The sequence below is a fragment of the Camelus ferus genome, chromosome 12 (assembly GCF_009834535.1).
Source record: "Camelus ferus isolate YT-003-E chromosome 12, BCGSAC_Cfer_1.0, whole genome shotgun sequence".
In the NCBI taxonomy this organism is placed as follows: Eukaryota; Metazoa; Chordata; class Mammalia; order Artiodactyla; family Camelidae; genus Camelus; species Camelus ferus.
In genome coordinates, this window is record NC_045707.1 from 45,916,697 (window position 1) to 45,943,924 (window position 27,228).

Below are 27,228 nucleotides of genomic sequence, written 5' to 3' on the forward strand. Positions count from 1 at the left end.
CAGATACTTTGACAATTAATATTAATTACAGAATATTAGTAAGTTTATGACAGATAATAAATAATATGGTAAAGTCAGAAATAATTTTTGTATTCTTGACTACCTGATAGAAAAAGCAAAAGTCAGAGTCAACCCGTTAATCTTACTAGCTCTCAAATCCGTTTGAAGATACTTTTACATTAAATTCAAATTAACCTTAACATGTAAGAAATTGCCACAGATGACGAACAATCACAAAATTCTAGAGAAATCTTCTGTTCTTCTGAATGAATGCAATTATTTTGTCAGTTTTTACAGTAGGTTGATTTAAAAGTGTGTTAAATGGCTACAGTGATGTGTTTACAGAGTTGCCCTTATTTAATTAATAAACTACTCCTAATCTATCAGAGTTCTGTTTAGGCTTCAGTATCTTTGAAAAGTGAAATTGTTTGGCATTGAATATTTTTTTAAATAGACACTTACAAAATTTGTAAAAGCAGAGAGAATAGTTTCATGAGCTCTAGTATAAATTTCACCAGTCTTCAGTAATTGTCAGCCATGGCCAGTCTTGTTTATTCCTTCTCATCCCCACCTCCACAACTGAATTTTTAAGAAAAATTTCTATAATTAGCCTAGGAGGAAAAAAAATGAAGAACCCACTGTAGCAGGAAGAAGCAGAAGTCTTCTAGGGTTTGGCATTTGATGAGATAGGTATTCAGTTACTGTGCATTTCCATGGCAGAACATATGGCAGACTTGGGAACGCCCAGAAGTGAAGCCAGGTTACTCTTAATTTCCATAACTGTGTTGCTCTCGGGGCTGTAGTTGTCTGTGTCCCAGACAAATGGGATGCGTGTCTGTTTCCATAAATTTTTATCTCCGTCTTCATTGAAAGGATGGCACTGCCATGTGGTCTCAGCCAGAGTCTCTTGTCCAAGGTTCCTGGTTTAGTTGACTACATCCTGCTCAATACAGCTTTTGTCATCACAACTTGAGATACTGTGACTGATTTCTGCCCAAGGAACCTGATGGCAAGCATTGAAGGGGCAACTAGCCAGTTTGCACTGTCAGGATGATTATTTCTGCACTTGGTAAGATGATAAGGAAACCTGCAGGCCCTGATCTGGTGATTTTTATCATAGGGGCATTGTAATAGCTTTTGAGAGTCCAGGGAATCAATGTAAGTTTCTTCCATGTTGGAGGTGAAGGAGCCAAATCCAAGTGCTCAGCTAAGACACTCTTCCCACATTCGCCTTCACCCACACCCACACCCCAGCAGCCACAACTGCATTATTTTGAAGTAAATCCAAACAGTCATACTTTCATTTGTAAGTTGTTCAATAATTATGTTTTATGGGTGTAATTGTGAAAAAGCATCTTTTTATTTTTGGCAGGACATTTTGGCAATTAAATCATGGCAACGATAGAAGAAATTGCACATCAAATTATTGAACAGCAGATGGGAGAGGTATGTCTAGTTTATTCTTCATTCACTGATTCACCAAACTTACTTACATCAAATGTAGTATATACTAGGTTTTGGAGTTATAAGAGATAAAATATACCCTTGACTTTAAGTTAACTTTAACCTAGTGAGAGATACTTGAATAATCAGACAATCATGATAGATACGGTATATGCTATGATAGATCATTGTATAGAGTGTTATGGGAGCCCAGAAGAAAATTTAATGAAGAGTTGTGGTGGGGTGTGGGGATCTGGTCAGGGAATATTCTTGGAGGGTGTGAAATCTAAGGCTAGTCCTAATGGACCAGTGGGAGGAGATCCATATCAATAGACAGATCTTCATTTTTAAACAGTTACGTTCTAGTAGGAGGTAGTATAATGCAGAGGTTTTCCAAGTGTCATCTAGGGACTCTTTCAGAGAGTCAGCAAGGTCAAAACCATTCTCATAGTAATACTAGAATGTTATTTGCCTTTTCACTATCATTTTCTCACAGGTGTATTGTATAATTCTTCCATAGGCTACATGACTTGTGATATGTGATGAAACATGTCAGCAATGAAAAGGTGTACATAACTCATTGAACCAGTGTTTCCCAAATGACTAACGCATGATGTTACAAAATCACTGATGAGTACAAGATTCAAATGCAGGATAGACCAACGGCTTTTAATACAGTTTCTGATTCCACATTGCAACTAACCTTTAAGAAGCTTGTCAAGTTTTGGTGTCACATCAAAAAACAGTTTACACAAGTTTGAAGAAGCTGTTAAGATATGCTTTCCCCTTTTACTCAATAAACATAAGGCTGGATTTTCTTTATATATTTTAACCAAAACAACATACTACACCAGATTGAATGCTCAGGCAGGTATGAGAATCCAGCTTCTGTTAAGCCAGACATTAAAGCAGTTTGCAAAAATGTAAATCAGTACCACTGTCCCCACTAAACTTTCATTTGTTTGGAAAATATACTTATTTTTCCTTAAATAAATATTATGTTACTTATGTTAACATTAGATGGGTTATTTTTTAAATGAATTAATTTTTTAAAAATTTTCTATTTGAATTTCTAATATGATAAATATCAATAGTTATAACCTACATAAACAAAAGTCCTTTGGGCTCTCGGTGATTTTTTATTTTTTGGTGTTTAGAGGGATCCTGAGACCTGAGAACTGTTTCGTAATCTATTTACTGTTCTTTATTGATGACCACTTATACTGCTTCAGTTTTCAACAATAATAATGCTACATTAAACATCCTTTTACCCATCTAAGCAAAGTGCTTCAACCTGATGACAGTTGGATCCTGCATGCACCTAATACTCTTGTCTCTAAGAAATAAGTGTGAACCATTAAATTTTTATTCAGTTCATAGTGAATATTACTGATAGAAATATTCTGAAATAAAATTACATTAGCTTAAACCTTACATGGTAAAATTACAGATGAACTGATTCAAAGTCACATCTTATAGGTATCATTGAAAACTGCAGAAATTGTTAGGTTGGAGACTAGACTTGGTAGATATAATCTATGCAAAATAAAATTGACAACAGTTAAAACTGCACCCAGAAGAATAGGACATGGTAGAAATAATGGTCAAAGAAGGAAAAACAAATTAGCAGCCACCATAATCAATACAATCTGCTCTAGACAAAAAGTAGTGATTCAGAACTTTGCTGTAAATTTTGCATAGAAAATAATCTTGATGAAAATAATTCAGAGAAATGGAAAAAAGTTGGAAAGGAAACAACTTTGCCATTTTAAAATTGAATCAAAGAATTTAACTAGCTTAATGAGTTTATTCTGTAAAACGTTTGCTCAGCAACAGCAAAAACCCTCAATACTAGGCTAGTTCTCCCTATTCATGAACTTGCTTTTCCCCAGACTACTTCATCTCAGTAGATGGCAATTCTGTCCTCCCAACTGCTCAGGCCAAAATTTCATACTCCTCCTCAACCCTTCTTTCCTCATATTCTATATCGAATCCATCATCACATCTTGCACCTCTCCCTTCATAAAATAATCCAAATCAATTTTTCACCCATAGCATGGCAACTACCCTGATCTCAGCCAATATCTCTGCCTATACACAATTCCCAAATGCTGCCAGTTATCTGTGCAATAGCATCCTTTCTGGTCTCCCTTAATTCTATTCTTGAACATTCATAGTCTGGTCTTGACACTAAATCTAGAATGATCCTTTTTGCAAAAGATCCTGTCCTCTGCTCTGTAAACACTCCAGTGGATCTCCATGTCACACAGTAGGAAATCAGACTTTGTATGGCCTACAAAGCCCTATTCAGTCTGGTCCCTGCTGACTCTCAGCTCCCACCTCTTACTACAGATCCCTCTCTTCCATTCTCTTTCACTCACAAAACTCTTGCTGTGCCTCTTGCCTCAGATGTATTGAACATACTTCCTGCACCACAGGCTTCCTCTACCTGGGGTGCATTTCCCCTAGCCAGTCCTAAGCCTTGGTCTGCTACTTCACTCAGGTCTTTGTAAAAATGTCATTCTCATCATCCTCATTTCGTCAATGACTCTCACCTTCCCCTGCTATATTTTACTTTGTATACTTTATACTATGTGACAATATTACTGCTTATTTGGGTTTTATCTGCCTTTCCTCACTAAAAGCTTTATGAGAACAAAGATTTTGTTTTGTTTATTGCTGTATCTGGGGACCCAGAACAAACTGTTTGGCAAATAGAATACACTCAGTATATGTTTGTCTAAATGGAAGGTGGAAGGGAAGGGGAAGAAAAGAATGAATCAAAATAATGAGGTCCAAATATTCTTACTATTATATTTTTATTTGTATATTCATTTATTTCTGTAGGATAAGATGTCATGGAAATAGAATTGCTAGATCAAAAGATGTGTGTGAGTGTGTGCGTACACGCTCGTGCGCTTGTGCACGTATTATATTGAACATATGTATATAAAGGTATGCTTTTCAACTCTGGCTTTGTCTGAAAGAATGAGAAAAGTGGGTCCTTAAGGAAGAAAAGGCATTAAATTGAATTGATTACTAATGACACGATTGTGTTAGATTGTTACTGAGCAGCAAACTGGCCAGAAAATCCAGATTGTGACAGCACTTGATCATAATACCCAAGGCAAGCAGTTCATTCTGACAAATCACGATGGCTCTACTCCAAGCAAAGTCATTCTGGCTAGACAAGATTCTACTCCAGGAAAAGTTTTCCTCACAACCCCAGATGCAGCAGGTGTCAACCAGTTATTTTTCACAACTCCTGATTTGTCTGCACAACACCTCCAGGTAAATAACTAAGAGTTTATTTTTATCTTACACTTGAAAAAAATTAAAAATTTGTCATAAATTTAAGTCCTGACATTAAGACTTTATGTCATACATGTTCAGTAGGGAAAAAATCTTGGCGTAAAATTATGTGCTGCCCTCTTGTATGGGCCACAGTACTGTTCCTCACACCCATGTGTTTTGGGGGTGGGGTTTAGTTGCATACAGTAAGATCCACTCTGGCTTTTTTGACCAAGAAAGATTTAATAAAAAATATAGAGAGCTAATAGAACTGTTAGGAACGCTGAAGAAATAGTTGTAGGTCAGCTTTCCAAGAATAACTACTGGAGCATGCTTCAGAAGTTGCTTCTATGTGACCTGATGCTTCTACAGTTAGGAAACTTCTAAATCTATCTATACAGAATTCTGTAGCTGCAGTTTTCAAGACCAAGCTTCCTGTGCCTCAAACAAACAGCTGTCAAATCAAGAAATTGTTAATAGCTGCCAGCTTTGTCACTTTTGATTCCTCTGTTGTCATCTACATCTTCATCTTCATTGATGTAGCGGGCATCAGTGAAGGTCTGCTCTAACATTGGAACTCAGTCGTGTAGATTAACTTTACATCGTTTAAATTTTTGCTAGTTATACATTATTTTTCAAAGAGTTTAAGGCTTTTATGTACTGCACTCCTATGGTTATGTAACTACTTTTACCATTGGTTGCTATGATTGAATACAAATACAATGAACCTTTAAATTTGCCTCCAGAGACTTTGGCAGGGAGTATCCACTTAAAATTGGATTCATATTTTGTGATGAAAAACGGATCAAAGAAAATTCCTCTTGGGATTAAAAACTCCAAATTTGTAAGATGCAAAATTTTGCCTATAATCCTGATAGATTCTGTTATTCTTCCAATTACATAATTTAAATTATTAGAAACAGTTAAGGTAGAAAATTGACAGGATATATAAAGTTATTTTATCAACAAGACAGAAGTCACCCCAAAAAAGTATAACATTATCCATAATTAAAAATTTTTTATTAACAGACTTGATATTTTAGAACTGTTTTATATATACAGAAATATTGAGCATTTAGTATAGAGTTCCCTTCCCAGCACACAATTTCTCATATTAACATTTTACATTAGTGTGATACATTTCTTATAATTAATGAGCTAGTAGTATTTATTAGCTAAAATCCATAGCTTTTCCTAATTTTTACCTAATACCCTTTTTTGCTCCATGATACCATGTTACATGTAGTTTTCACGTCTCCTTGGACTTCTCTTAGCTGTGATAGTTTCTCAGACATTCCTTGTATTTGATGATTCTGACAGTTTTGAGGTGTACTGGTCAGGTGTATTAAAAGTTGCTGTACTGTGAGACTTTGGCTGATGTTTTTTTCATGGTTTGACTGTGGTAATGGGGTTTAGGAAGGAGGATCACAGAGGTTAAGTGCTATTCTTATCGTATCAAGGGTACTTACTGTCATCATGTTTTACAACTGGTGACTTCACCTGGCTGATGTAATGTGTGTCAGATTTCTCCACTGTGAAGTTACTCTTTTTTTAAAAAATTTCTCTATTTAAAAAATAAAGATAATATTGGTACTTTGCCTACTTTATGGATTGTCTCTAAGAGCAATAAAAGAGAAACAGGTATAGGGTGGAATTCCCCTTGGCCAAGAAGATATGATTTCTGGTCTAGTGACCTAAAATGGGTTGTGGACAAGTCCATTAACCAGTGTCTCTTCAGCCCTTAGGAATAATAGCAGTAAAAGATTAGCACCATTTGCAATAGATACACTATTAAAGAAAAGAGCGATACTTATCATAGATGTTTTTGAAAGACATCTAATAACAGAAATTGTTTTTTTTTTTTTTAAGTTTTCATTGAAGACTGATTTTTATGGTGATATAAGAAGAAATGATTCCACTATAACATAGTAAGGGACAGCAATTTTGACAACTGTTTAAAGTTTTTAAAATCAGAATTAGTCCTGAAGGCATTCATATCCCTAAGAGAAGAATAAGTCAAAGTAGAGAACTACTTTGTGGGTTTTTTTAAAGCAGGGGAACGTGTTTGCTAAATGCTATATTGCGTTTTTTGGATTGAATTTAATTATTCACATTTCAAAAGATTGAAAGAAAATGACAAAAAGTTTGAAGGATAAACCTAAAAGAAGAAACTAGTATTTCTTTGCCAGTATTATTTTAGCTGTAACCTAGTGATGAACTCTTAATATAATTTAAAGAGATCTAGTAATTTGCCCAAGGCCACCCTACCTAGTCCCCACTAACTTGCTATCATTAACAGACTTGAGTCCATGCTCTCAATCATTATATCTAACCCAAATCTTAAGATAACTCAATAAAAAGTTTTACCTTTGTATATCAGTCATATTTCCATAATTGTAAGTAAATGCTTCAACAGATTTTTTTTCTTTGTGATTTCTTTTTTTTTAATTCTTTTTTTTTTTTTTTTACTATATCTTTTTTTGGGGAGGAATAGGAGGGATAAGTTAGGTATTTATTTATTTATTTTAATGGAAGTACTGGGGATTAAACCCAGAACCTTGTGCATGCTAAGCATGTACTCTACCACTGAGCTATACCCTCCCCCCAGGTTTTTTTCTTTATAACTCCTTTTCTATTTAAAAAATTTAAAGTTAGCTTTTTATGCTGTTATAGCTTATTTTAATGTCATTCCATTTAGAAATGTTGTGAGTTATGCAAGGACAAATGTCATTATAGGACTGATAACTGGTACAGTAATTTGATGTGTTCCATATGAATAATAAGTACTTAATGAGCTAGGTGCAGTAAAAAAAAATACTCATGTTTGTGTGTTTAAGACTCTTCACTAACTAAACTGTTACAGAACAAATTTAAAAGGTATTCTTTCTGTCTTTGCTTCTTAGAACATTGAATTTTTTATCTATAAGTAAATTAAGAATAGTTTAATTGATATATGCATAGGGTTCAAAGTTCCAGAATAATTTACAAGAAAGAAAGCAAAAAATAAGACTGTTCTTTTAATTTTTACATTAAAATATTAATGAATAACGACAAAGTATTTTGGTTTTTTTTGTTTTGGGGGGATTTCTTTAGCTCTTAACAGATTCTTCCTCAGAACAAGGACCAAATAAAGTTTTTGATCTTTGCGTTGTATGTGGAGACAAAGCATCAGGTAATATTAAAAATAACATCCTTTACGTGTTGTGTTGTTAAAATAACTACCACACTACCATGTTTCTTCTACTGAAAGTAAAAAGGAAAATAAAGGAACATGTCATTTTTATGGTTCATATTTGTAGCCTACGAAATTTAACTGATTTTTTCCCATAGCTTTTTATTCACGTAAGGGTATTTTTTACTTGTGTTTAATTTGATCCTGCAGTGACATGAAATGCATATTTTGAAGAATTATGAAAGTTCACTTTTTGAAAGTAAACCAAACATAGAAATTTTTCTGAATGTGAAACCAGTTTTGTCAAAGGAATTGCTTAAAAACTAGCTGTAATCCTTGGTAACATATAATATTAGGTTGTTAACCTACCTTTTGAGCCCTTTTCTCATTCCAGGAATACAGAGTAACGAATTGAGTTGGAAAAGCTCTAGTTAACCTTATGTAATGCTCTGCATAGTTGAGCAGGCATTTCTTCAAACCTATTTCTAGTACTCAGGGTTATGCCATTTTAGTTCTGGCCGTTGTTCCTTCATGCCAGAAATACACACCCATATTTGCTCATATATATTCACAAGTGCCAGTGGGATAGTTTTAAGGACCCAGTTTATTTTCTTTAATCTTTTTTATTTTTTACATAGCTTTATTACAAAAACCTCAACTAGAGATTTTCCCAGACTGTGTTCATTTTGTTAAGAGATGTTGTGTCAAAGAAATGGTTTGTAAAATGATAGGTTTATCAAAGTGTAATAGGTTTCTCCAGAAGTTTTAAAAACTGGAACCCACAACAAGGAAGAATTATTAGAGTTCAAATACTAACTGACATTACATCCTTTTTATGGAAGCGTAGTTTTCAGAATAAAATAACTTTATACAGTGTATGGTAGAACTGTAGTTTGTAAGTGATTTCAAAAGTGAAAATGGTTTGTATGTTAAATCATGGGATTATGGGTGTTTTCTGTTCTCTTTCCCAAATCTTCCATGCCATTGTTAAGATTACTTAACAAAATTTAACTCATTTAATATATTTTATCAGAGAATAAGGTTGTTTCATTCTCTGGTAACTCCAAAAAGAATTTTTTATGTCATAAACTCAGAAATCTCAGTTTTGTCTCATATATTGTTATTTAAAGGGAAGATACAGGTTTATTTCATTTCAGTTCTAAAATATATGACTTTTGTTTTTCTTAAATGTTTTGCCTCTAGGGCGTCATTATGGAGCAGTAACTTGTGAAGGCTGCAAAGGATTTTTTAAAAGAAGTATCCGAAAAAATTTAGTTTATTCCTGTCGAGGATCAAAGGACTGTATTATTAACAAACACCATCGAAATCGCTGTCAATACTGCAGGTTACAAAGATGTATTGCGTTTGGAATGAAACAAGACTGTATGTATTAGCTTTAAAGGAGAAAATACTTTTAAGGATTCAGGCAAACTCTTAGAACTGTGTTAAATTAATTAACACAGTTAACACGTTAAAATATGTCAAATATATATGCTTTTTAATTTAAAGTTTTCCACTAAAAATATAGAAATATGTGCATATATATATTTTTTATTCATTCAACAAATCTTTATTAAATGCCCATATGCCAGGCATGTATTTTTGGTTTGAACATGGTTAAAAAAAAAAAAAAAGCACAACTAACTAGATACCAGTTTAGTTTTTGATTAAACTACTAAATGATTGATAAGGTAATGACAATAGCTAATTCTGATTGAGCTCTCATTTTGCTTTACTCTGCATATAGCATATGAATTAGCTTATTCTCACAGCATAATTCTCAGTAGGTACTACTGTTATCCATTTACATTTGAGTGAACAGAGAGATTTAGTAACTTGCCCAAGTTCACACAACTAATAAGTGGCAGAACTTGGATTTGAATCTTGACAGTTTTGTTTTGTCTCAGAAAATATACATTTAACAACGACAGTGTACTATCTCCTAAGTATCATGAAATAAAATTGCTGTAAGTTAGATGTATTAACCTATATTTTATAAATGAAGACTAAGCAAGTGAATTACTTCTCAAAAATCTCCCTGCCCTTAACTGAAAAAAGATCTAAGTTGGGTCTTTTGTGGTTCTCTATTGTTTTCAGTTGGTTAAATATTATTTCATTTTTAAAATACTCTTAGATAAGGGACTCCTAACTTCAGTTTTTCCTTCTTGACAGTGAACTTTTGAAAAATAGTTCTACTATTTTCTGTCATAGCTGGGGCAGGGAGGGAAAAGAGAACAAGAGATGCAAATTGGCTAGGTTTACTATTCTGAAGGAACTTTGTTGAATTTGCAAATAATTTCTAAAGATTGATAGTTATCTTTAGAGTTCAGTTATTGGTAACCATGTCTTCCATTAACAGCACTGCTGACCGAAAGCTTACATTTATAATTGCTATAAATTCTGCATTGTGACATAAGTTTATATGCATTTTTGTAGCTGTTCAGTGTGAAAGAAAACCCATAGAAGTATCAAGAGAAAAATCTTCCAACTGTGCTGCTTCAACAGAAAAAATCTACATTCGAAAAGACCTTCGAAGTCCATTAGCTGCAACTCCAACTTTTGTAACAGACAGTGAAACTGCAAGGTATAGTAAAAACAATAAAAATACACATATTTTAAGTCACTGGTCATTTATTTTTCTTCCCTGTGAAACTAAGGCTAAAATTTGTATTTATTTGTTGCAGGTCAGCAGGACTGTTAGATTCAGGAATGTTTGTGAATATTCATCAGTCTGGAATAAAAACTGAGTCAGCTGTGCTGATGACACCAGATAAGGTGTGTTTAGTACAATTAATTTAAAGCTTAAAATTTTTTAAGCTTCTAAAATTTTTTCCTTTTCTCACCCATCAGTTTGGCTAATTGATTTAAATATTCCCTGTTACAAGTTGCTTTTTTTTTTTTTTAACATAAATTATCAACTATTTGGTAGTGTTACATGACAACTGTAAACTGAAAGAATTTAGTAATGAGTTTGATATCCCTTATTCAAGGGAAAACAATCCATGGATTAGCAGAATACAGTGCTCACAAGCAGTGGAACGAACATTCTTCCCAAGGAATTTCAGCAAGAATGAGTTTTGTAGAGCATTAGAAGCAGCAGCAGGAAATAGGGCTTAAATGGCAAGGAGATCTAGGGTTTTCCTGTAAGGCTATTGGGTACTGTTTTCTAGGGTAAAATGAGCTCGTTAAAGCTGAACTGGAGGATTGTGATTGGTGTTAGATTTCCTGACAGGTGTTTCCTTCAAGTGCACACTGACGTAGGTTTAGATTTGTGAAGTGGACCAGGTCACTGGAACACCCTCCATTTTGCGAGTCCCGATATACAAAATAACTTTATCAGAAGTGTTCATTATTCCACTAGAACAATTATAGCTTCAACGTGAAAGTGACATTTAAAAGTCTCTCAGGTTTCTTTCATCTTGAAGTAAAAGTCCTCAGAAATAGAAATTTACAATAAGTGTAAAATTCTTTATATTACTTTTATGTTTTCCTACAGATTTTATAGTGCTAAAATACTTAAAATATTTCAAGTGAAATTCCTAGCACACCTCTCTCAAAACATTAACTTGAGTCGAGTAAGAATAGGATTACAAGAGCTCTCAAATTATGTATCTTAGTCATTTGGCTTCTCTTAGAGGTTGGAGCAGCTCTTTGAGCAAGAGATCTGAAGTAAAATATGCTTAGATCGAGCATATAGAGTTTCTGTAGTGTTCAGAAACCCCTTTTGAGAATCAAAAACAAACATTTCTCCTGAAAACTCATACCTCGAAAGAAATTTCATGGAGCCTATGACTGGTGTTTCTCTCAGCCTATGTGACCTGATTTTATATACCTTATAAGATGATTCATTCCACATATGGCCAGATTTGTTATATATTTGTTGTCTGATACTTTAACGCACTTTTGTGCTCTAGAATCAGATTTCATCTGCCACTTACTAGCTGCATAACTGTGGGCAAGTTATTTGACCTCTCAGTGGTCAGATACGGTTTCCTTCCGCATCTGTAAAATAGGGATAAGAAGTGTCTACCTTATAGGTTGGGCTGTAGCATGTTGTTAATCGAGGAGATTTGGTATTATCTTACCATATATTTTGAAATTACATAAAAGATTTTGCTTAGCCTTAGCTACATGATCCATGCTTAGAATGGTAGTTGCAATTTCATTGACATATTAACTCTTTTAGGAAAGGAAGAGAACTGTTTTGTTGAGAAATTACTGTTTACCCAGACACTGTACTTTTCTATATGTCTTTATATTAAATTGTATTAACAATATTGTGTGGTTAGTTTCTGACAAGTGGTCTCAAAACTGTCAGGTCACAAGATGAGGTCTTTCCACATTAAACATCTAGTTAGATAGACATGGTATGAAATAGAAAAGAGTATATAAGTGTTTAAGTTTTAGTTGAAAATTGACACCTGAAAATGTTAACTCCTTTTACTCATATGTAAGAAGGCTGAAACAGTGGTTAAGAGCACAGGCTTTCCCATCAGACCAACCTGATTTCCCATCCTGCCTGCATTATTTACTGCTAGAGTGACGATGGGTAATTTTTCTTGTCAGTAATAAAGAGATGATGATTCCTATTTCACAGGGTTGTTGTGAGGATTAAGTAAAATTCATATATAAGTAGTAATCATGTAAGAACTCAGTAACCGGTGAATTACTCAGTAAATGATTCTGGGACCATTCAATAATTTGGAGAGAGCACGGAAATTATTTGCTTATTCACCAAAGTCAGTTTCACATAAACTAAATAATTGATGTAAGAATTAAAACTCAAGAAAACATATGTATCCTCTTAGGATTAAGAACACTAAAAACAAAAACCATAAATGAATAATGAAAAATTAAAATACCATTAAGGGATCCTGTCGTTAGACCATAGGAGGCAACTGAAGAGCCTTTCATTAGGTTAGGATGGCATAATCTGAACATTTAAAAAAGAATGACTAATGGATTGAAACATCAAATATGTAAAAGTCTATGAATTTAAAAGGATTTTCAGAATTTGTCTGAATGCTGGGGCATTGACTGCTCTAAAAACTGATAAATAAGAGGGAGAAAACTCAAGCACTTACCTGCCTTTCCTTGTAGAAATTATATTTCTGAGTTGTCAGAGAGTTAAGGAGAGAAAGTTCTTTTTCATAAAAGAACTATAACTAATTCATGCATAAAGAATATACACATCATTAACAAAAATAAAAGCTGAAAGCAAATGGGAAAATATGCAATGTATAACAAAAGCCCAGTATCTTAGATATGTAAAGAAATTTTCCAGCTGCACAGTGCCTGATGTTAGTGCATTTAACACAGTGGCTGGTTAAAGTTGGCATCTAGAAGTCTGTTCAATAATATACATTTTCATTAATAAAATATTAATTTTATTACATCCTGTACAACTTTACAGTTTGTATAGTAGTTTGTGTAATAAAGCTAAAAGAACTTGAAAGATCATCTAATTTAATATCCTTTAACAGAGGAAGCAACTGTTATGTGGATAGATTAGCCATTAAGTGCAGTTTTTAGTTTAAAGTAATTTTTGTATAAACATTTTCTAGGAAATGTACCTCATGTTTTTAAACTTGAATTTTCCTTGAGGTTCTAAAAGCTCAGAGCTCTTTGATTTTACTTTTAAGATTTATCTTAATTAGAGTACTTTTCTTTTGACATTTCATAATCTAGATTTGGTTATTTCAAATTTAAAAGTTTACTGATAACCAATTTGCAGAATTTTAATCTTTTTTTTTTTTTTTTTAAGGCTGAATCATGTCAGGGAGATTTAAGCACATTGGCCAGTGTGGTTACATCATTAGCAAACCTTGGAAAAACTAAAGATCTTTCTCAAAATAGTAATGAAATGTCTATGATTGAAAGCTTAAGCAATGGTGATTCCTCTTTGTGTGAATTTCATCAAGAAATGCAGACTAATGGTGATGTTTCAAGGTAAGGTCTGACATCATAAGTGTCATTTTGCTCAATTGTCCTTTGGTATTTCTTAAAATATTTTTATGTTGACTACTATTTACAGAAGTTTCAGAAAATAAATATTTCTATTACACTTAGAAAATTTAAGGCATAAAAATGTTTTCACTGAAAAAGTCCATTCAGTATAAAGTGTTGTCCAGCAGATTACATTGTATATAATAAGCAATAAGAGAATATGGTAAGATTAGAAATATAGTTACCAAAATCAGGAATTTTTTTTTCTGATGAAGATGATAGTTTGGGTCAGACTTTTCAGATATTTTAGTTGCCAGGTTTTATCTTCTGTTATGTTTAGAGTTACACATTTGTCTTACTAGGCAGTCACTTTCATTTTCCCCACCGATTTCTAATGATGAAAACAGAATTTAAAAACTTAGTTGAGTCAATTGCAATTTTAAGTTTACACATCAGGAAATTAATACCAGAATTCTATTTTTCATTCTCTTGATATTAATACTTAAGTTGTAGGAACCAGATTTCTTCATGCTTTTTTTTCACACTGATTATCTTCTGAAATATTGAGGAAACTGCATTTAAGAGTCTGAATAAGTACTCTGTTGAACATGAGATTTTAAGGTACTCTAGAAGGCATCTCATTGAAAAATAATGAACTATTTTGACTAGTTATTTGTTAATATTAATTATTTACCATCCTAATCTCAGTCTTACAGTTTAGATATAGCTATGTTACTACAAGTTTTAAAATATTCTCTGAATTTTGAAATAAAATTAAAACCTAACTTTGTGTTGTGTAGAATACAGTAAAGTCCAACATAAGTTCTTGCCTTTTTTCTTTCTAAATAACTTGTGTATGTAAAGTAAGTGGGCTCATATCTTGTAATAAGTATATAAGTTGTAAAACCATATTTTCATTCCAAAGTATAAGGATTTTTCTCTCCTTAATTATGTAAGTTTTTCTGAAAGACTAATTCTCTGGTAAAATACTTTAACATAATGACACAGTTTTTCATACTATACAAATGAAGTTTAATTTGTTGCTTTTAGGGAGAGAGACTCATAGACATCACTGAAATAGAGTGCTCAGTGATACACCAAAGTTCTATTTTCTAAACAGTTTTTAAGGCCTAAATCTTAATTTCAGAATTTCATAAAGAACTTTCATTTTATTTTGGAGATTGGCCGAGCTCACAGCTTCTGATGTTTCCTTATAGGGCATTTGACACTCTTGCAAAAGCATTGAATCCTGGAGAGAGCACAGCCTGTCAGAGCTCAGTAGAGGGCATGGAAGGAAACGTACACCTAATTGCTGGAGACTCGAGCATAAATTACATCGAAAAAGAGGGGCCACTTCTCAGCGATTCACATGTAGCTTTCAGGGTATTTCCATATATATAATTTCATAATTTTTATGTTGTGTTACCATTTTGATTTTAATCTTCCTTTAAAAAATCAAAGTATATTTGTTGTGCTTTTAAAGTCAGAAATATCCCTGATAGAATTGAAAACGACAGCTAAAACATACATCTAAGCTATATAAAATAATGGCTCAATAAAACATGCTGTTTATAAATAAATCATAATTATAATAGCAACTAACGTGTTTAAGGCCATAAAACTTAACTTTTAGAACATTTAGACATAATTTTTTTCATTTAGACTCTATTAGACATAGTTTTGTTGATGGTGGTGTTTTTAAGTGTTGGCATTCATGATGTGTTGAATGCACTTGTTTTGTTTATTGTCTCACTACTACTACTTTAGTGTAAACCACTCACTAAAACCCAGGTACTCTTGCTTTTACCAAGTCACTACAAAGAACTCCAGTAATTAGGTTTTGTCCCAGTTAGCTAGCTCCCAGCATTTTAAGAAAGTAGTAGTTACTTAATAAATTTTAACTTTTGGTGTTTAACTTTTTACCCTAACCATTTGGATAAGGTACATTTGTAATTTCTTTTTTGCTCCCCTAAATACATTAATTTATGATGGAAATAATACATGTAGAATACTAGGAACAATACATGTAGAATATTAGAAAATACCTTTCTAGCATTTGATTGTCATTCAAATAACATTTGGACCAAGCTATATAGATAGGCTGACTGTTGAGGCCCTACATTAAGACTCTGCTATTTTGACCTCTCCATTTTGACCACTCTGTCTTTGCTCTGTCAGCTCTGAGTACTTAACTGTTAGCAAATCATATACAAGTGATTGAAAGTACTTAGGAGGTTTCAGTTAGCAATATAACAGTCCTGGAATTCCTGAGGGTAATTCTCATAACTTTATAGATTATAAGTTTCCATGAAACTTATAAAAACATGCAGTTATCAAATAGATACTTGTGCTAGGTAGAAATAATGAACAGAAAATAAATGTAACACTGGACAAAACTGCATATGATACAGTTTGTTCTTGTAAAAAAAAATTTTTTAAGTCAAAGGAACTTTAATTAGAATTTGACAGAAAGTTTGTCAAAAATACCAAAAAGTTTGACACAGTCTGTTATCAGAAGCATTTTAAGTAAACTTGTTCTCTTAACAGAGAGGAACCAAATCTAGTACTGTACCAGCCAACTTTTAGTAACAAAATCCATTTACATAATTAAGTTTAATCTAATCTCAGCATGACTATGCACAGAGCTCCGTTTTTTAGGGCTCCCCTTCTACAAACTTTCTACAACTTTTTGTAGAACTTCTGTTCTTATAAAATTTGACTTGATAGAAGTGGCCCAGAGAAAATTCACAGTGACTTAATTTAAATAATAATTGCTATAATTTGATACAGACAATAAAACATAGCAGTGAAACCAGTCTTAATGTAAAATTTTACCAAAGATAATTTATATGGGAAAAAATATAAATATATTATTTGTACTTTACAAAAAGATTGTTATAGGGGCTATAAGAAAAGGCAGTGGGAGTAATCAGTGCGATCCTTTAAAATTATGGTAGGAGCTGTGGATAAGGGTGGAGCAAAACAAAACTGATTTTTCCCATTGCTCTTTCTTACTCTAAGAGACATTCTCATGTTTTCTTAGTTTTATTTTCTGCCTTTGGATTTAAATAGGAAAGAAGGGTAAAAGATGTAGGAAGAGAACTCATTGCTAGGAAAAGTAGAGTACTTCTATAAAAAGTGGAAGTAGTTTACCTTTTTTTTTTTTTCTGGAATCAGCTTTTCTCTGTTCCTTAACTTGCCATACTCTGAGTATCCTCAGAATCAGTGCTATGAAGTTGAAAAGGAGACAGCTCCTTCTTACTCTGATTCTTATTTACAGCCTCTTGAAATTAAGAGTTTTACTTTTCAGTAGCTTCCCAACAGTCATGGTTAGTTCTCCCATTGAGGTTTTATGGTCATGCGTTTTAAGACCTGACATCTGTAATAAAAAATTCAGTCCTCTCTTAATGGCTGAACTAACTAGCATTTTGTTCCTCTCTTGCATTTTTTGTGTACAGTGTATTTGATGTGTTTACATTTAACTTTTTTAAATGATAATTTAGATCTGTCAGACCTAAGATAATTTACCAGTCTCTGTTCACACTAGCTCACCATGCCGTCTCCTATGCCTGAGTACCTGAACGTGCACTACATTGGGGAGTCTGCCTCCAGACTACTGTTCTTATCAATGCACTGGGCACTTTCAATTCCTTCCTTCCAGGCTCTTGGGTAAGTCCTTCAATATAAATGTGATTAAGCAAGAACTTTTATTTTGGGAGGATTTGACTAGAGGGAAAGAGATGGTATAACATGATAACTTTAAGTTTTGTCATTTATATGATAAATCACGGCAGCTAGTATTTATTGTATATTATTTTTATGTGGAAGATTATCATATTTCATAATATGACCAATTTAACGAATTATTCAATTTTATTGAGTGAAATAAATGCAATGGAACTGATAAATCATGGCCAGCATTTGTAATAGGCCAGCTTTGATTGCCTTACAGTTGGGGAGGCTATAGCGATTTCCCTCTACCACCACTGTTTCAGTGTCGTCTCAGGCTTGTTAATAAGGAGCTAAAACTTGCATACAGTGAATATGTTTGAAAATTTAAATAATTGTTTTCCAATCGTGTGGTTGCCCTCCCACCCCCAAAAATGTTTACCCCATAGTACCACTGTGAAGTTTAGTCCTGCCACTAAAGAGCACATCTGTACTGTTTGAAGTAATCAGATGGTCATGGAAAATGATCTACTGTAAGAAACCCAAGATTTATCTAAAATTTGCCAGATTTAATTATATTACTTTATAGTAACTGATATGAAGAAGCAAAGAGGCCATGGACAAAGGTAAGCCCATAGTTTGAAAAGTATTATTCTAGTTATAGGAACCTACTCAACAATATGATCTCATAAACAGCTCACTTCCGTATCCTGTACATCTGTTTTCCCATTCACCAAACTAGGAATAATAGCTGCCCATCCTCTTTTCTTAGAGAATGTTTTAAATATAAGAAATATAGCTGAATCATGACTTTAAAAGGCATACATAGGACCCCACTATAAATTGGTTTTATTAATCACTGTTGGATATACCACACATTAAATCATGTACTTAAATAATACAGTTACCTAGACTAAGAGCCTGATTTTAAAAAACCATTTAATTTAAAAATGATTGTCAGTCCTCTAAATAACATTTAACTTTCAGGATATCTCCAGTTTGTTTAAGAAAAAATTAAAATACAATATAAATTTACATATTAACAGTTTACGTATTTTAAAGTATTAAGTGTGGTTCCCTAAGCTTGTAACTGGCATACATATGCCTTGCAAAGTAACCTGATGATATTTTTTATATAGGCTCTCAATTATAATAGCAAAACAAGGAAAGGAAGGATATGGGGTGAAGTGATTTGAATTAGTTGTAACGTTATTGATCTTAAGTACTTCTATTAATTGAAATGAGATTTTCCTATGGAAATACTGCAAATGTGGAAGAAACCAGATTCAAACAGCTGAGACCCAGGACTCTTTTATTTGCCTAATTTCAAATGGATAATAACTGGATGATCTTAAAAACCCTGGTGTCTTGACTCCAATTCCAGTATTCTGTTTTCTCAAGCTGCTGAGATTTCTTACTCAAAAACTCAGGAAAAGACTTCTTGACCTTTCTTACCTTCGTTACTCCTAGCAAAATCCTTGTGATCTCATTTATGGGATGTTTATATCGCATCTGAAACATACTTACAGAGTAAACCATTTCTCCCAGAGAAATTGGTTTGTTACCTACTTTTGGATAATTCTAATTGCCCTTATTAAAAAGATTTTTAAATACATGCTTTTGCTTTTAATTTTTTTAAACAATCTTTATTACATCTGTTTCCATGAAATGTGGGATTAATGCCCTTAGTTTGAAATATTACTTGGAACTATTCTTATAAACTGCTGATTGATTAATGAGTTAGCTAATATTTAAATTTCTAAACCTTCCTCGTCAACTGCAATCAACTATACAAAATATAGGATTGATCAAGTCCATGCCCAGTTGGTCTTTTAGAATAATTTTAGTTCAGTAATATTTTATTTTTAAATATATGAATCACTTGTAAAGTTTCATAAAATGTATTTTTATATTTGGTATTTGTTTATTTTGTTTTTATAGGCAAGAAAACAGCATATCATTGGTGAAAGCCTATTGGAATGAACTTTTTACTCTTGGTCTTGCCCAGTGCTGGCAAGTGATGAATGTAGCAACTATATTAGCAACATTTGTCAATTGTCTTCACAGTAGCCTTCAACAAGGTAAAAAACACCTTATTTATTTCCTTTTCCAGGATATGGGGTGGGGGTGTCAGTTTTATAGTATTATGATTAAAGTTAGATATTAAAAGCTGCCAACATCCTTTTTACTTTAGATAATTTTTACACTTTGATACATTTATTCATTAATCACCCAAAAATATTTTATATAAGAGTACAACAAAACTGAAAGTATATTTAAGTGCTGTTTCTGATCAGGCATCATGAATTTTTGCACTTCAGTATGCATACCAAAGGATCCAGGGTGAGCTTATATAGAAGTGATCAAACATAAATGTGTACTTCCCACCAGTTTTGTGGACTTTCTGTTTTGTTTTTTGGTTGGGGGGGGTTAATTAGGTTTACTTACTTATTTTTAGAGGAAGTTCTGGGGATTGAACCCAATACTTTATGTATGCTAAGCATGCACACTACCACTTGAGCTATACCCTCCCCCCTTCCCACCAGTTTTTAACTGCCTTTGAATCCCAAGATAAGCTGATTTTTTAAGTCAGTTTATCAGGGTGTATTACCTCTCTTAAAAGGTACAAAGTAAAGTCACAGAACAATCCTTAGTTTTTTGGGGGTTTTTTTTCCTTTTTTTTTTTTTTTTTTTTTCTTGATGCTAAGGTGATTATAGCTCTCATTCATTTGAGGAGACAGGCACTAAATTATAAATGTTTAGCTTCAGAATGGCTTGTGACTAACCAAGAGGATGCCCCATCCATAAATGGGAAAAACTGCTTTTTGAGTTGAGGAATAACTTATAAATTGGGAATCACATTTTATTTCCTTAGTATATTCCATTTCCCATTGTTTTACATTATTATGTTTTTAATGGAGGTACTGGGGATTGAATCCAATTCTTTTACATTATTTTTAAGATACCTGCTTCCTCCTCATATTTAAGGGCAGAGAATAACCTTAAAATCCCATCAATAGTAGATCTACCAGAAGGCAGTACTACATTCCCATCTTATTTATGGCCTCCTAGTCTTGATTCATTTCTCATGAATTTGTAAAGTATTTTATAGCCTACCTTCACTAAGGCTATGATTGACTAAACCAGATGTATTTTAAACATAAACACAATGAATTTTTAAAGTTACAAAATTTTTTTGACTCACCTTTTCTTTGGTCTTGGCATTGTTTTTAGGCTAAATATTTGTTTTAGTTGTAGTAATGTTGTTAACTTTTAAAAATCTAGATGATTTTGCTCATTTTTTCCAATCAACAAAACCACAAATAAAATCCTGTTACCAAAATTTGAGTCTTTTGTTCTTTCATTGGTTGACTAATTTTTTAGATGATTGTCTTTACAACTTATCTTCTCAAAGGTATATTTTGAAAGGAAATACTACATTTAGGGTTTCTTTTTTTTTTTATTAGCAGCTTGTTTTGTTTTTTTCTTGAATGAACAATGTCTCAAGATCTTTAATTTGTTTCATTTATACTTGCAGATGTATTGAATTTTAAAAGTTTATAGATTGGTTATATTCAAAGCTGGAAATTAGTGAGGAAATATATTGGATACAAATAGTGATGCATTTTTTGCTGAAAACTAGAAGCTTTTCTTTGCTTGTTTCTTTGTTTTTAATTAAAGATAAAATGTCAACAGAAAGAAGAAAATTATTGATGGAACACATCTTCAAACTACAGGAGTTTTGTAACAGCATGGTTAAACTCTGCATTGATGGATATGAATATGCCTACCTGAAGGCAATAGTACTCTTTAGTCCAGGTATATAAACATTTTCTCATTTAAAATACAATGTTTGAGGATGTGGAGAAATTTGAACTCTTATACATTGCCATTGGGATGTACATTGGTGCAAAGTGGAAATAACCCAAGTGTCCAGCAAACAAATGACTGAATAAACAAAATGTAATTTATAGGTACAATGGGGTACCATTCAGCCATAAAAAGGAATAAAATTCTGATATATGCTTCCATGGATGAACCTTGAAAACAGTATCCAAGTGAAAGAAGCCAGTCACAAAAGACCACATATTACATGATTCCATTTATCTGAAATGTCCAGAATAGGCAAATCCGTAGAGACATTAGTGGCTACCAGGGACTAAGGAGAGAGAATAATGGAGAGTGACTACTATAGTATACAGAGTTTGTTTTGGGGTGAAAAAAATGTTATAAAATTAGATTGTGATAATGGTTACACAACTCTGTGAATATACTGAAAAAAAACCCATTGAATTATACACTTTAAATAGGTGGAATTTATACATGTTAGACATTTATCTGGGTATGAAAAGGGAAGTTGAAGAAATCAGTGCAGTGATGTCATAGACCTTAAGTTCTTTTGTGCATTAACAGTTGGATGTTTTGGGGGAGGTAGAGTGCTTTCTTAGCATCCACAAGGTCCTGGATTCAATCCCCAGTACCTCCTCTAAAAAAATAAATAAGTAAACCTAATTTCCTTCCCACATACACATAAATAAATAAATAAATAAATAAATAAATAAATAAATAAATAAATAAATAAATAAATAAATAAATAAATAAATAATTTAAAAACCACTTGGATGCTTTGGTATATTTTGCTAGGCATCATTTAAAGGCCAAATGAGAGATGAGGATTGTTAATGGGTCAGATTTCTAAACATCTTTATTAAAGTTTCCAACAAACACAAAAATGGGGCTCTTATTTCCCTGCCAGTTTCTATTTTTCATGTAGTAAAATGACACTAAAGCTCAACAATCAATTTTTGAGTAAGAAAAATTGTTCTCTTAGGCTCTGTATTTTTCATGTTGGTATGTATTTTTATTATGTGCATCATCATAAAATTGAGGAAACTTGCTTCTTACCCTCAGTGATACCAATAAGATAAAGCTTTTTGTCCTATTTCTAATAATGTTTCAGATAAGTTAATAACATGTATTGCCATTTTTATCACAAGCAATTTACCACCTTCATTTTCTGTAAAATTAAAGGAACATAGATTTGACAGTAGAATTATAATGTAATTCTGTTTTGTTAAGTATTCCATCTATTCCCTATTTACTACCTTTTTAATTCTCTTTAATCAGGACAGCACTGTCCATATTTTTAAGTATTTCTTAAGTTAGGCATAATTTTTATGACATTCTTCTAATAACTCCATTTTGTGGAATTTTATGGTGACCATGGAAATGCTTACATAGGTTATTTCATGTTTCTATATGATCATAAGTTTTCTGATAGAGCTGATATACATAGTTCTATAATTTCATAAGTATCTTTTTAACCTAGCAGTTGTAAAAAGGGTTTTCTTATGAAGCAAATACAGAATATAATCTGCATGAGGAGTAGGTGAAATGGGTAAAGGGAATCAAGAGGTACAAACTTCCAGTTATAAAATAAATGAGTCATGGGTGTGTAATACAGCATGGTCACAATAGTTACTATATTGTGTTGTAAATGTGAAAGTTGCTAGAAGATGAATCTTAAAAGTTCTCATCACAAGAAAACGATTTTTGTAACTTTGGTGACAGATGGTAGCTAAACTTACTGTGGTGATCATTTTGCAATTTATACAAATGTCTAAATACAACTCATTGTGTTATATTCCTGAAACAAATATAATGTGTCAATTATATTTCAGTTTAAAAATATATTATTATTTTCATGAAAAAAATTTTACAAGAATATAATCTGAAAGTATTTCATTGGTTAAAAATGCTTTTAACTAAGCTGAGTCATTTCTTTCTTTCTTTTTTTTTTTTTTCTGTTAAAAGCAAAATGATCAAAATCCCTTCTATCACTTTTGGAATAGAGAAATTTATTTATTTTATTAGAACCCAGTGGTCTCATTTTTTATTAGATGTTAGCATATATATATGAGATAAAATAGTTTTAAGGGTTTAAAGTAGAGTGCCTGGTGTTTAGTAGATGGGCCATTAAATATAATATTTATGGAATTGCACCCCCTTCCATCTCCAGTCTTGGTGCATTAGGAGAGGAGTATTCAGAACTAAAAGTAACAGTATATTCTTTAATGTTTCAGATCATCCAGGTTTAGAAAACATGGAACAGATTGAGAAATTTCAGGAAAAGGCTTATGTGGAATTCCAAGATTATATAACCAAAACCTATCCAGATGACACCTACAGGTATCTAGAAGTTAAATACTATCTAATTAAATTCATTTTAAAACCTTTTTGTGAATCTGTTTCATTATTTTCCATTCCAAGGGTAATTAAATTTAGTCAGCTTTGACCTTTGAAATAGTTCATACTATTAAAAGTGGCAGTGCATCGTTGCAGGTGCTTTACATGTAATATTTTATACAAGGAGACTTCAGCACAGACACATTAAGTAACTTGCTCAAGTCACACAAAAACAGCAGAGCCTGTGAACCTAGGTAGTCTGACTCTTACAAACTCTTACTTTCTTCAGATGAAATAATGAATTTTTTTGGTAAAGGGGATGAAAATGAATGAATAAAAAACACCATTAGACTATTTCATAATTAATTTTGAAATTTGGCTTATGACATCTCTAACAAGGTATTTCTAACCAATGTCCCTTCAGAAAAAAAATCTTTTTTTAATAAGATAAACTCAATTTTTGAGTAAACATTTGGCTGTCAAAGCCAGAATACCTAGGTTTGACTTCTGAACCTACTGCTTACTAGCTGTATGACCTTGGGCAAGTTATTTAAATTCAGTTTCAGTTTCTTTACCCATAAAATGGAGATAATAATAGTACCCACATTTTACAATTAGTATAAGGATTAAATCAATTAATATATTCAAAGAGCTTAGACACTGCCTGTTACATAGTAAGGGCTATATGAATGTGTTTACTAATATTATTAATTTAACATACTTCAAACTAGTAAAAACACTTTACATATAATAACCTTTCACATACACTGAATACTAGATTTATATGCCATTTCTATCATGAAAATCAGCCTTATTTTATCTAACCAGCTTTCCTATCCTGCTTCCTAACAAGTCTGGATACAGCTCAGCTGGTGGGAACAAAAAGGAAATGAGTAATTTGAGCAGTAGAGTACATGTACAGAAAGTTTACCTAATCCTGGGGCTGCTAGTTTCATTTATTCTCAAGTGTAAGGCCTTAGAATAGAGGAAGATAAGTGAGCCACAAACTTTTTGGAAAGGTGGCTCTATTGGTGTTGGTTTTGTTACTTTTTTTTAAAGTTTCAGAAGTTGTTTTACACCTCATTATACAAATAAATACAGTATTTAAATTTTTCTTTTTGACAAACAGCTGTTTGCATACTTCTTTTCCATTAGGTTCCAGGTGTTCTGACTGACCTCTGGAACTCTATCAGTTTCTTACGTTCCTGGCTATTTTAAAATAATAAATTATATTTGATAGCAGTTTTTAACTTACAGCGTACTTTTATACAAGATATTGTCCTGCCTTTGAGAACCTGACTAGCGCAGAAACTGGCAGGGAACATTTTGTTGATTGTCACAACACTGTGGAAGAGACAGGGAGTAGTGGCTTAACACACATTCACAGAGCTGGGGAGCAGTTGAATCAGGATTTGAACCTAATGGTCTTGATTGCATACTCTGTCCCTTTCCCTATAATACCTATTGCCTGTTTTACCATTTCTAGTACTTTTTTGCAAAGCAAAACCAAGGAAGCTATTATTGTTGAGCCTCATGTATCCTATAACACAAAACATTACTGCTTTCACAACCTCAAATGAGTTCCTAAGCCACTGAATTTATAGCTTGATCAGTGGTTTAGTAACTTAGTTTCATGGTCCATACGACCAAGTGGATAGCAGTTAAGTTGCAAGGCTTTCCTATGAAGTCTGTCAGACTGCATTTATATCCAGGTGATTGCCATACACTGTAAGGCTTGAGAATACTACAGGTTTTATTTTAAGTTTTGAAAATTAGATCTTATTAAATAAGCCTACAAAGAGCATTAATGCAGAAATTACTTATATCTTTGTACTGAATCACTCTAATTTACAGCCTTGTTCCTCTTTCCCCCTTTTCTCTTTTGAGGTTGTCCAGACTACTACTCAGATTGCCAGCTTTGAGATTGATGAACGCTACCATCACCGAAGAATTGTTTTTCAAAGGTCTCATTGGCAATGTACGAATTGACAGTGTTATCCCACATATTTTAAAAATGGAACCTGCAGATTATAACTCACAAATAATTGGTCACAGCATTTGAAAGCTGAGATCTCAATGTAAACTGATTGTTCTTTCCCAGAACGCAAGAAGACACCAAATTGAACTCATTGCTTCCAGGACATCTGGAAAGTTTTACTTTAGAGAGTAACCAAAAACCAAGGTGTTTTTAACTTCCTTAAGAAGAATTTCTGAAGTGACTGGTCAGATAGCAGGAATTAGAATTTCCCTTCCTGTCTTATTTAAATGAATAAAAATTACTATGAATTTATTATTGGTTAAGATGACACCTCTAAAGCTGTCGCCTCTTGACTAAGCTTTCTCATTTTATTTTATAAAATAAATAAATAAGTCTCTTTTTTCCCCCCAGAATTGTGTTCTATTCGTATTTAACTTCATTATGAACTAGTACAAACACTTAATCATCAGAAATCCCTAAGGAGAATTTTCTTGCATTTTACTCTTCCATAAATAATGTTTGTTTTAATTACCTGTCAAAAGAAGATTATTTTATGCTCAGTGGTATATGATAACATTAGAACTATAGGAGATAATTGAATATATGTATTTTTTGTCTTTTGTAAATATTATGGAACCCTTAGCATATATCACTCTCATTGCTGGCAATGAGACATACGCCATTCATGATCCTGAGCTGATCTTCTTAATGTTGTATATTACTAGTTAGTAAGCACTTTTTATTTATGTATGTAGCAGAAAATTGTTTCTAAGAATAAGATAGGGTTCATGTTTTAATATTTTTGGTTTGTTGCGTTACACAAGTAGTAGAAACTGATTGAGCCTCAGATGTTTCATTATTTCAAAGTAGATATTAAAATTGTTGCTCTTTCATTCCACAAAAAGCCTCTGACCTCTCTCCCTCTTTTCTGACCTGCATTATAGCTTCCTGACCGTTCCATGGGTTTTAGCCAATTTCTTTTAAGTCATTAGAAATAACCTAATTTGTTAAATAATGGGTTTATCATAACTAATCTGTGTTTTCAAGGTAAGACAATTACTTTAAACCAACTGATAATTTTTTAAGACTGGATTTTTTTTAATATATAAAGGAATATGCACTGATGTTTTACTGTAAAGGGGGAGAGGCTGTTTTAACAATAGTATGAGTATCAGCTACCACAACAAAAGCATTTTAGACTCCTTGGGTGTCTTCCACAGTAATGTTTTCTTTAGAAAAACATGATAGTGTTAAATATTTCTTTGCCATAATTTCATGATGAATTATTTTGGTATGTCTATTTGTTGATTTAAAGAAAAAACAAAAATAGAGATTTTATTGCACTCAGTACATTTTTTATAAAGATTTTTACAATAGAAGAGAAGCAGAATTTTGGGGACGGGTATAGATTTTACTAATTGCTACTTTATAGTAAATCAAAAGTTTTGAAGTATCAATTTACAGTCTTTCCCAACTTATTAAGGGAAAACTTTTTCCCTGTTTAAAACATGATTTTTGTCAACAGGTTTATTTATAGTTACCA

General features: G+C 32.6%; 1 protein-coding gene and 1 pseudogene across 8 annotated transcripts in view; one reads left to right on the forward strand and one right to left on the reverse strand.

Moving 5' to 3' along the window:
• Positions 1 to 26,589, forward strand: part of NR2C1 (nuclear receptor subfamily 2 group C member 1) — a 36,018-nt gene extending 9,429 nt beyond the window's left edge. For 3 of the 8 annotated variants that reach the window (XM_032493606.1, XM_006179871.3, XM_032493607.1), the window contains 13 exons: positions 1,373 to 1,446; positions 4,504 to 4,734; positions 7,828 to 7,906; positions 9,110 to 9,289; positions 10,343 to 10,490; positions 10,591 to 10,681; positions 13,671 to 13,855; positions 15,070 to 15,235; positions 17,400 to 17,521; positions 19,463 to 19,602; positions 21,203 to 21,340; positions 23,605 to 23,710; positions 25,595 to 26,589. In XM_032493606.1, the coding sequence (XP_032349497.1) occupies positions 1,393 to 1,446; positions 4,504 to 4,734; positions 7,828 to 7,906; positions 9,110 to 9,289; positions 10,343 to 10,490; positions 10,591 to 10,681; positions 13,671 to 13,855; positions 15,070 to 15,235; positions 17,400 to 17,521; positions 19,463 to 19,602; positions 21,203 to 21,340; positions 23,605 to 23,710; positions 25,595 to 25,769 (1,815 nt within the window). In that variant the 5' untranslated portion in view covers positions 1,373 to 1,392 and the 3' untranslated portion in view covers positions 25,770 to 26,589. The remainder of the gene's footprint in view (positions 1 to 1,372; positions 1,447 to 4,503; positions 4,735 to 7,827; positions 7,907 to 9,109; positions 9,290 to 10,342; positions 10,491 to 10,590; positions 10,682 to 13,670; positions 13,856 to 15,069; positions 15,236 to 17,399; positions 17,522 to 19,462; positions 19,603 to 21,202; positions 21,341 to 23,604; positions 23,711 to 25,594) is intronic. The other 5 variants (XM_032493609.1, XM_032493611.1, XM_032493610.1 and 2 more) reach the window with 5 other exon arrangements.
• LOC102520015 lies at positions 335 to 1,173 on the reverse strand (annotated as a pseudogene).
• Positions 26,590 to 27,228: the final 639 nt, after the last annotated feature.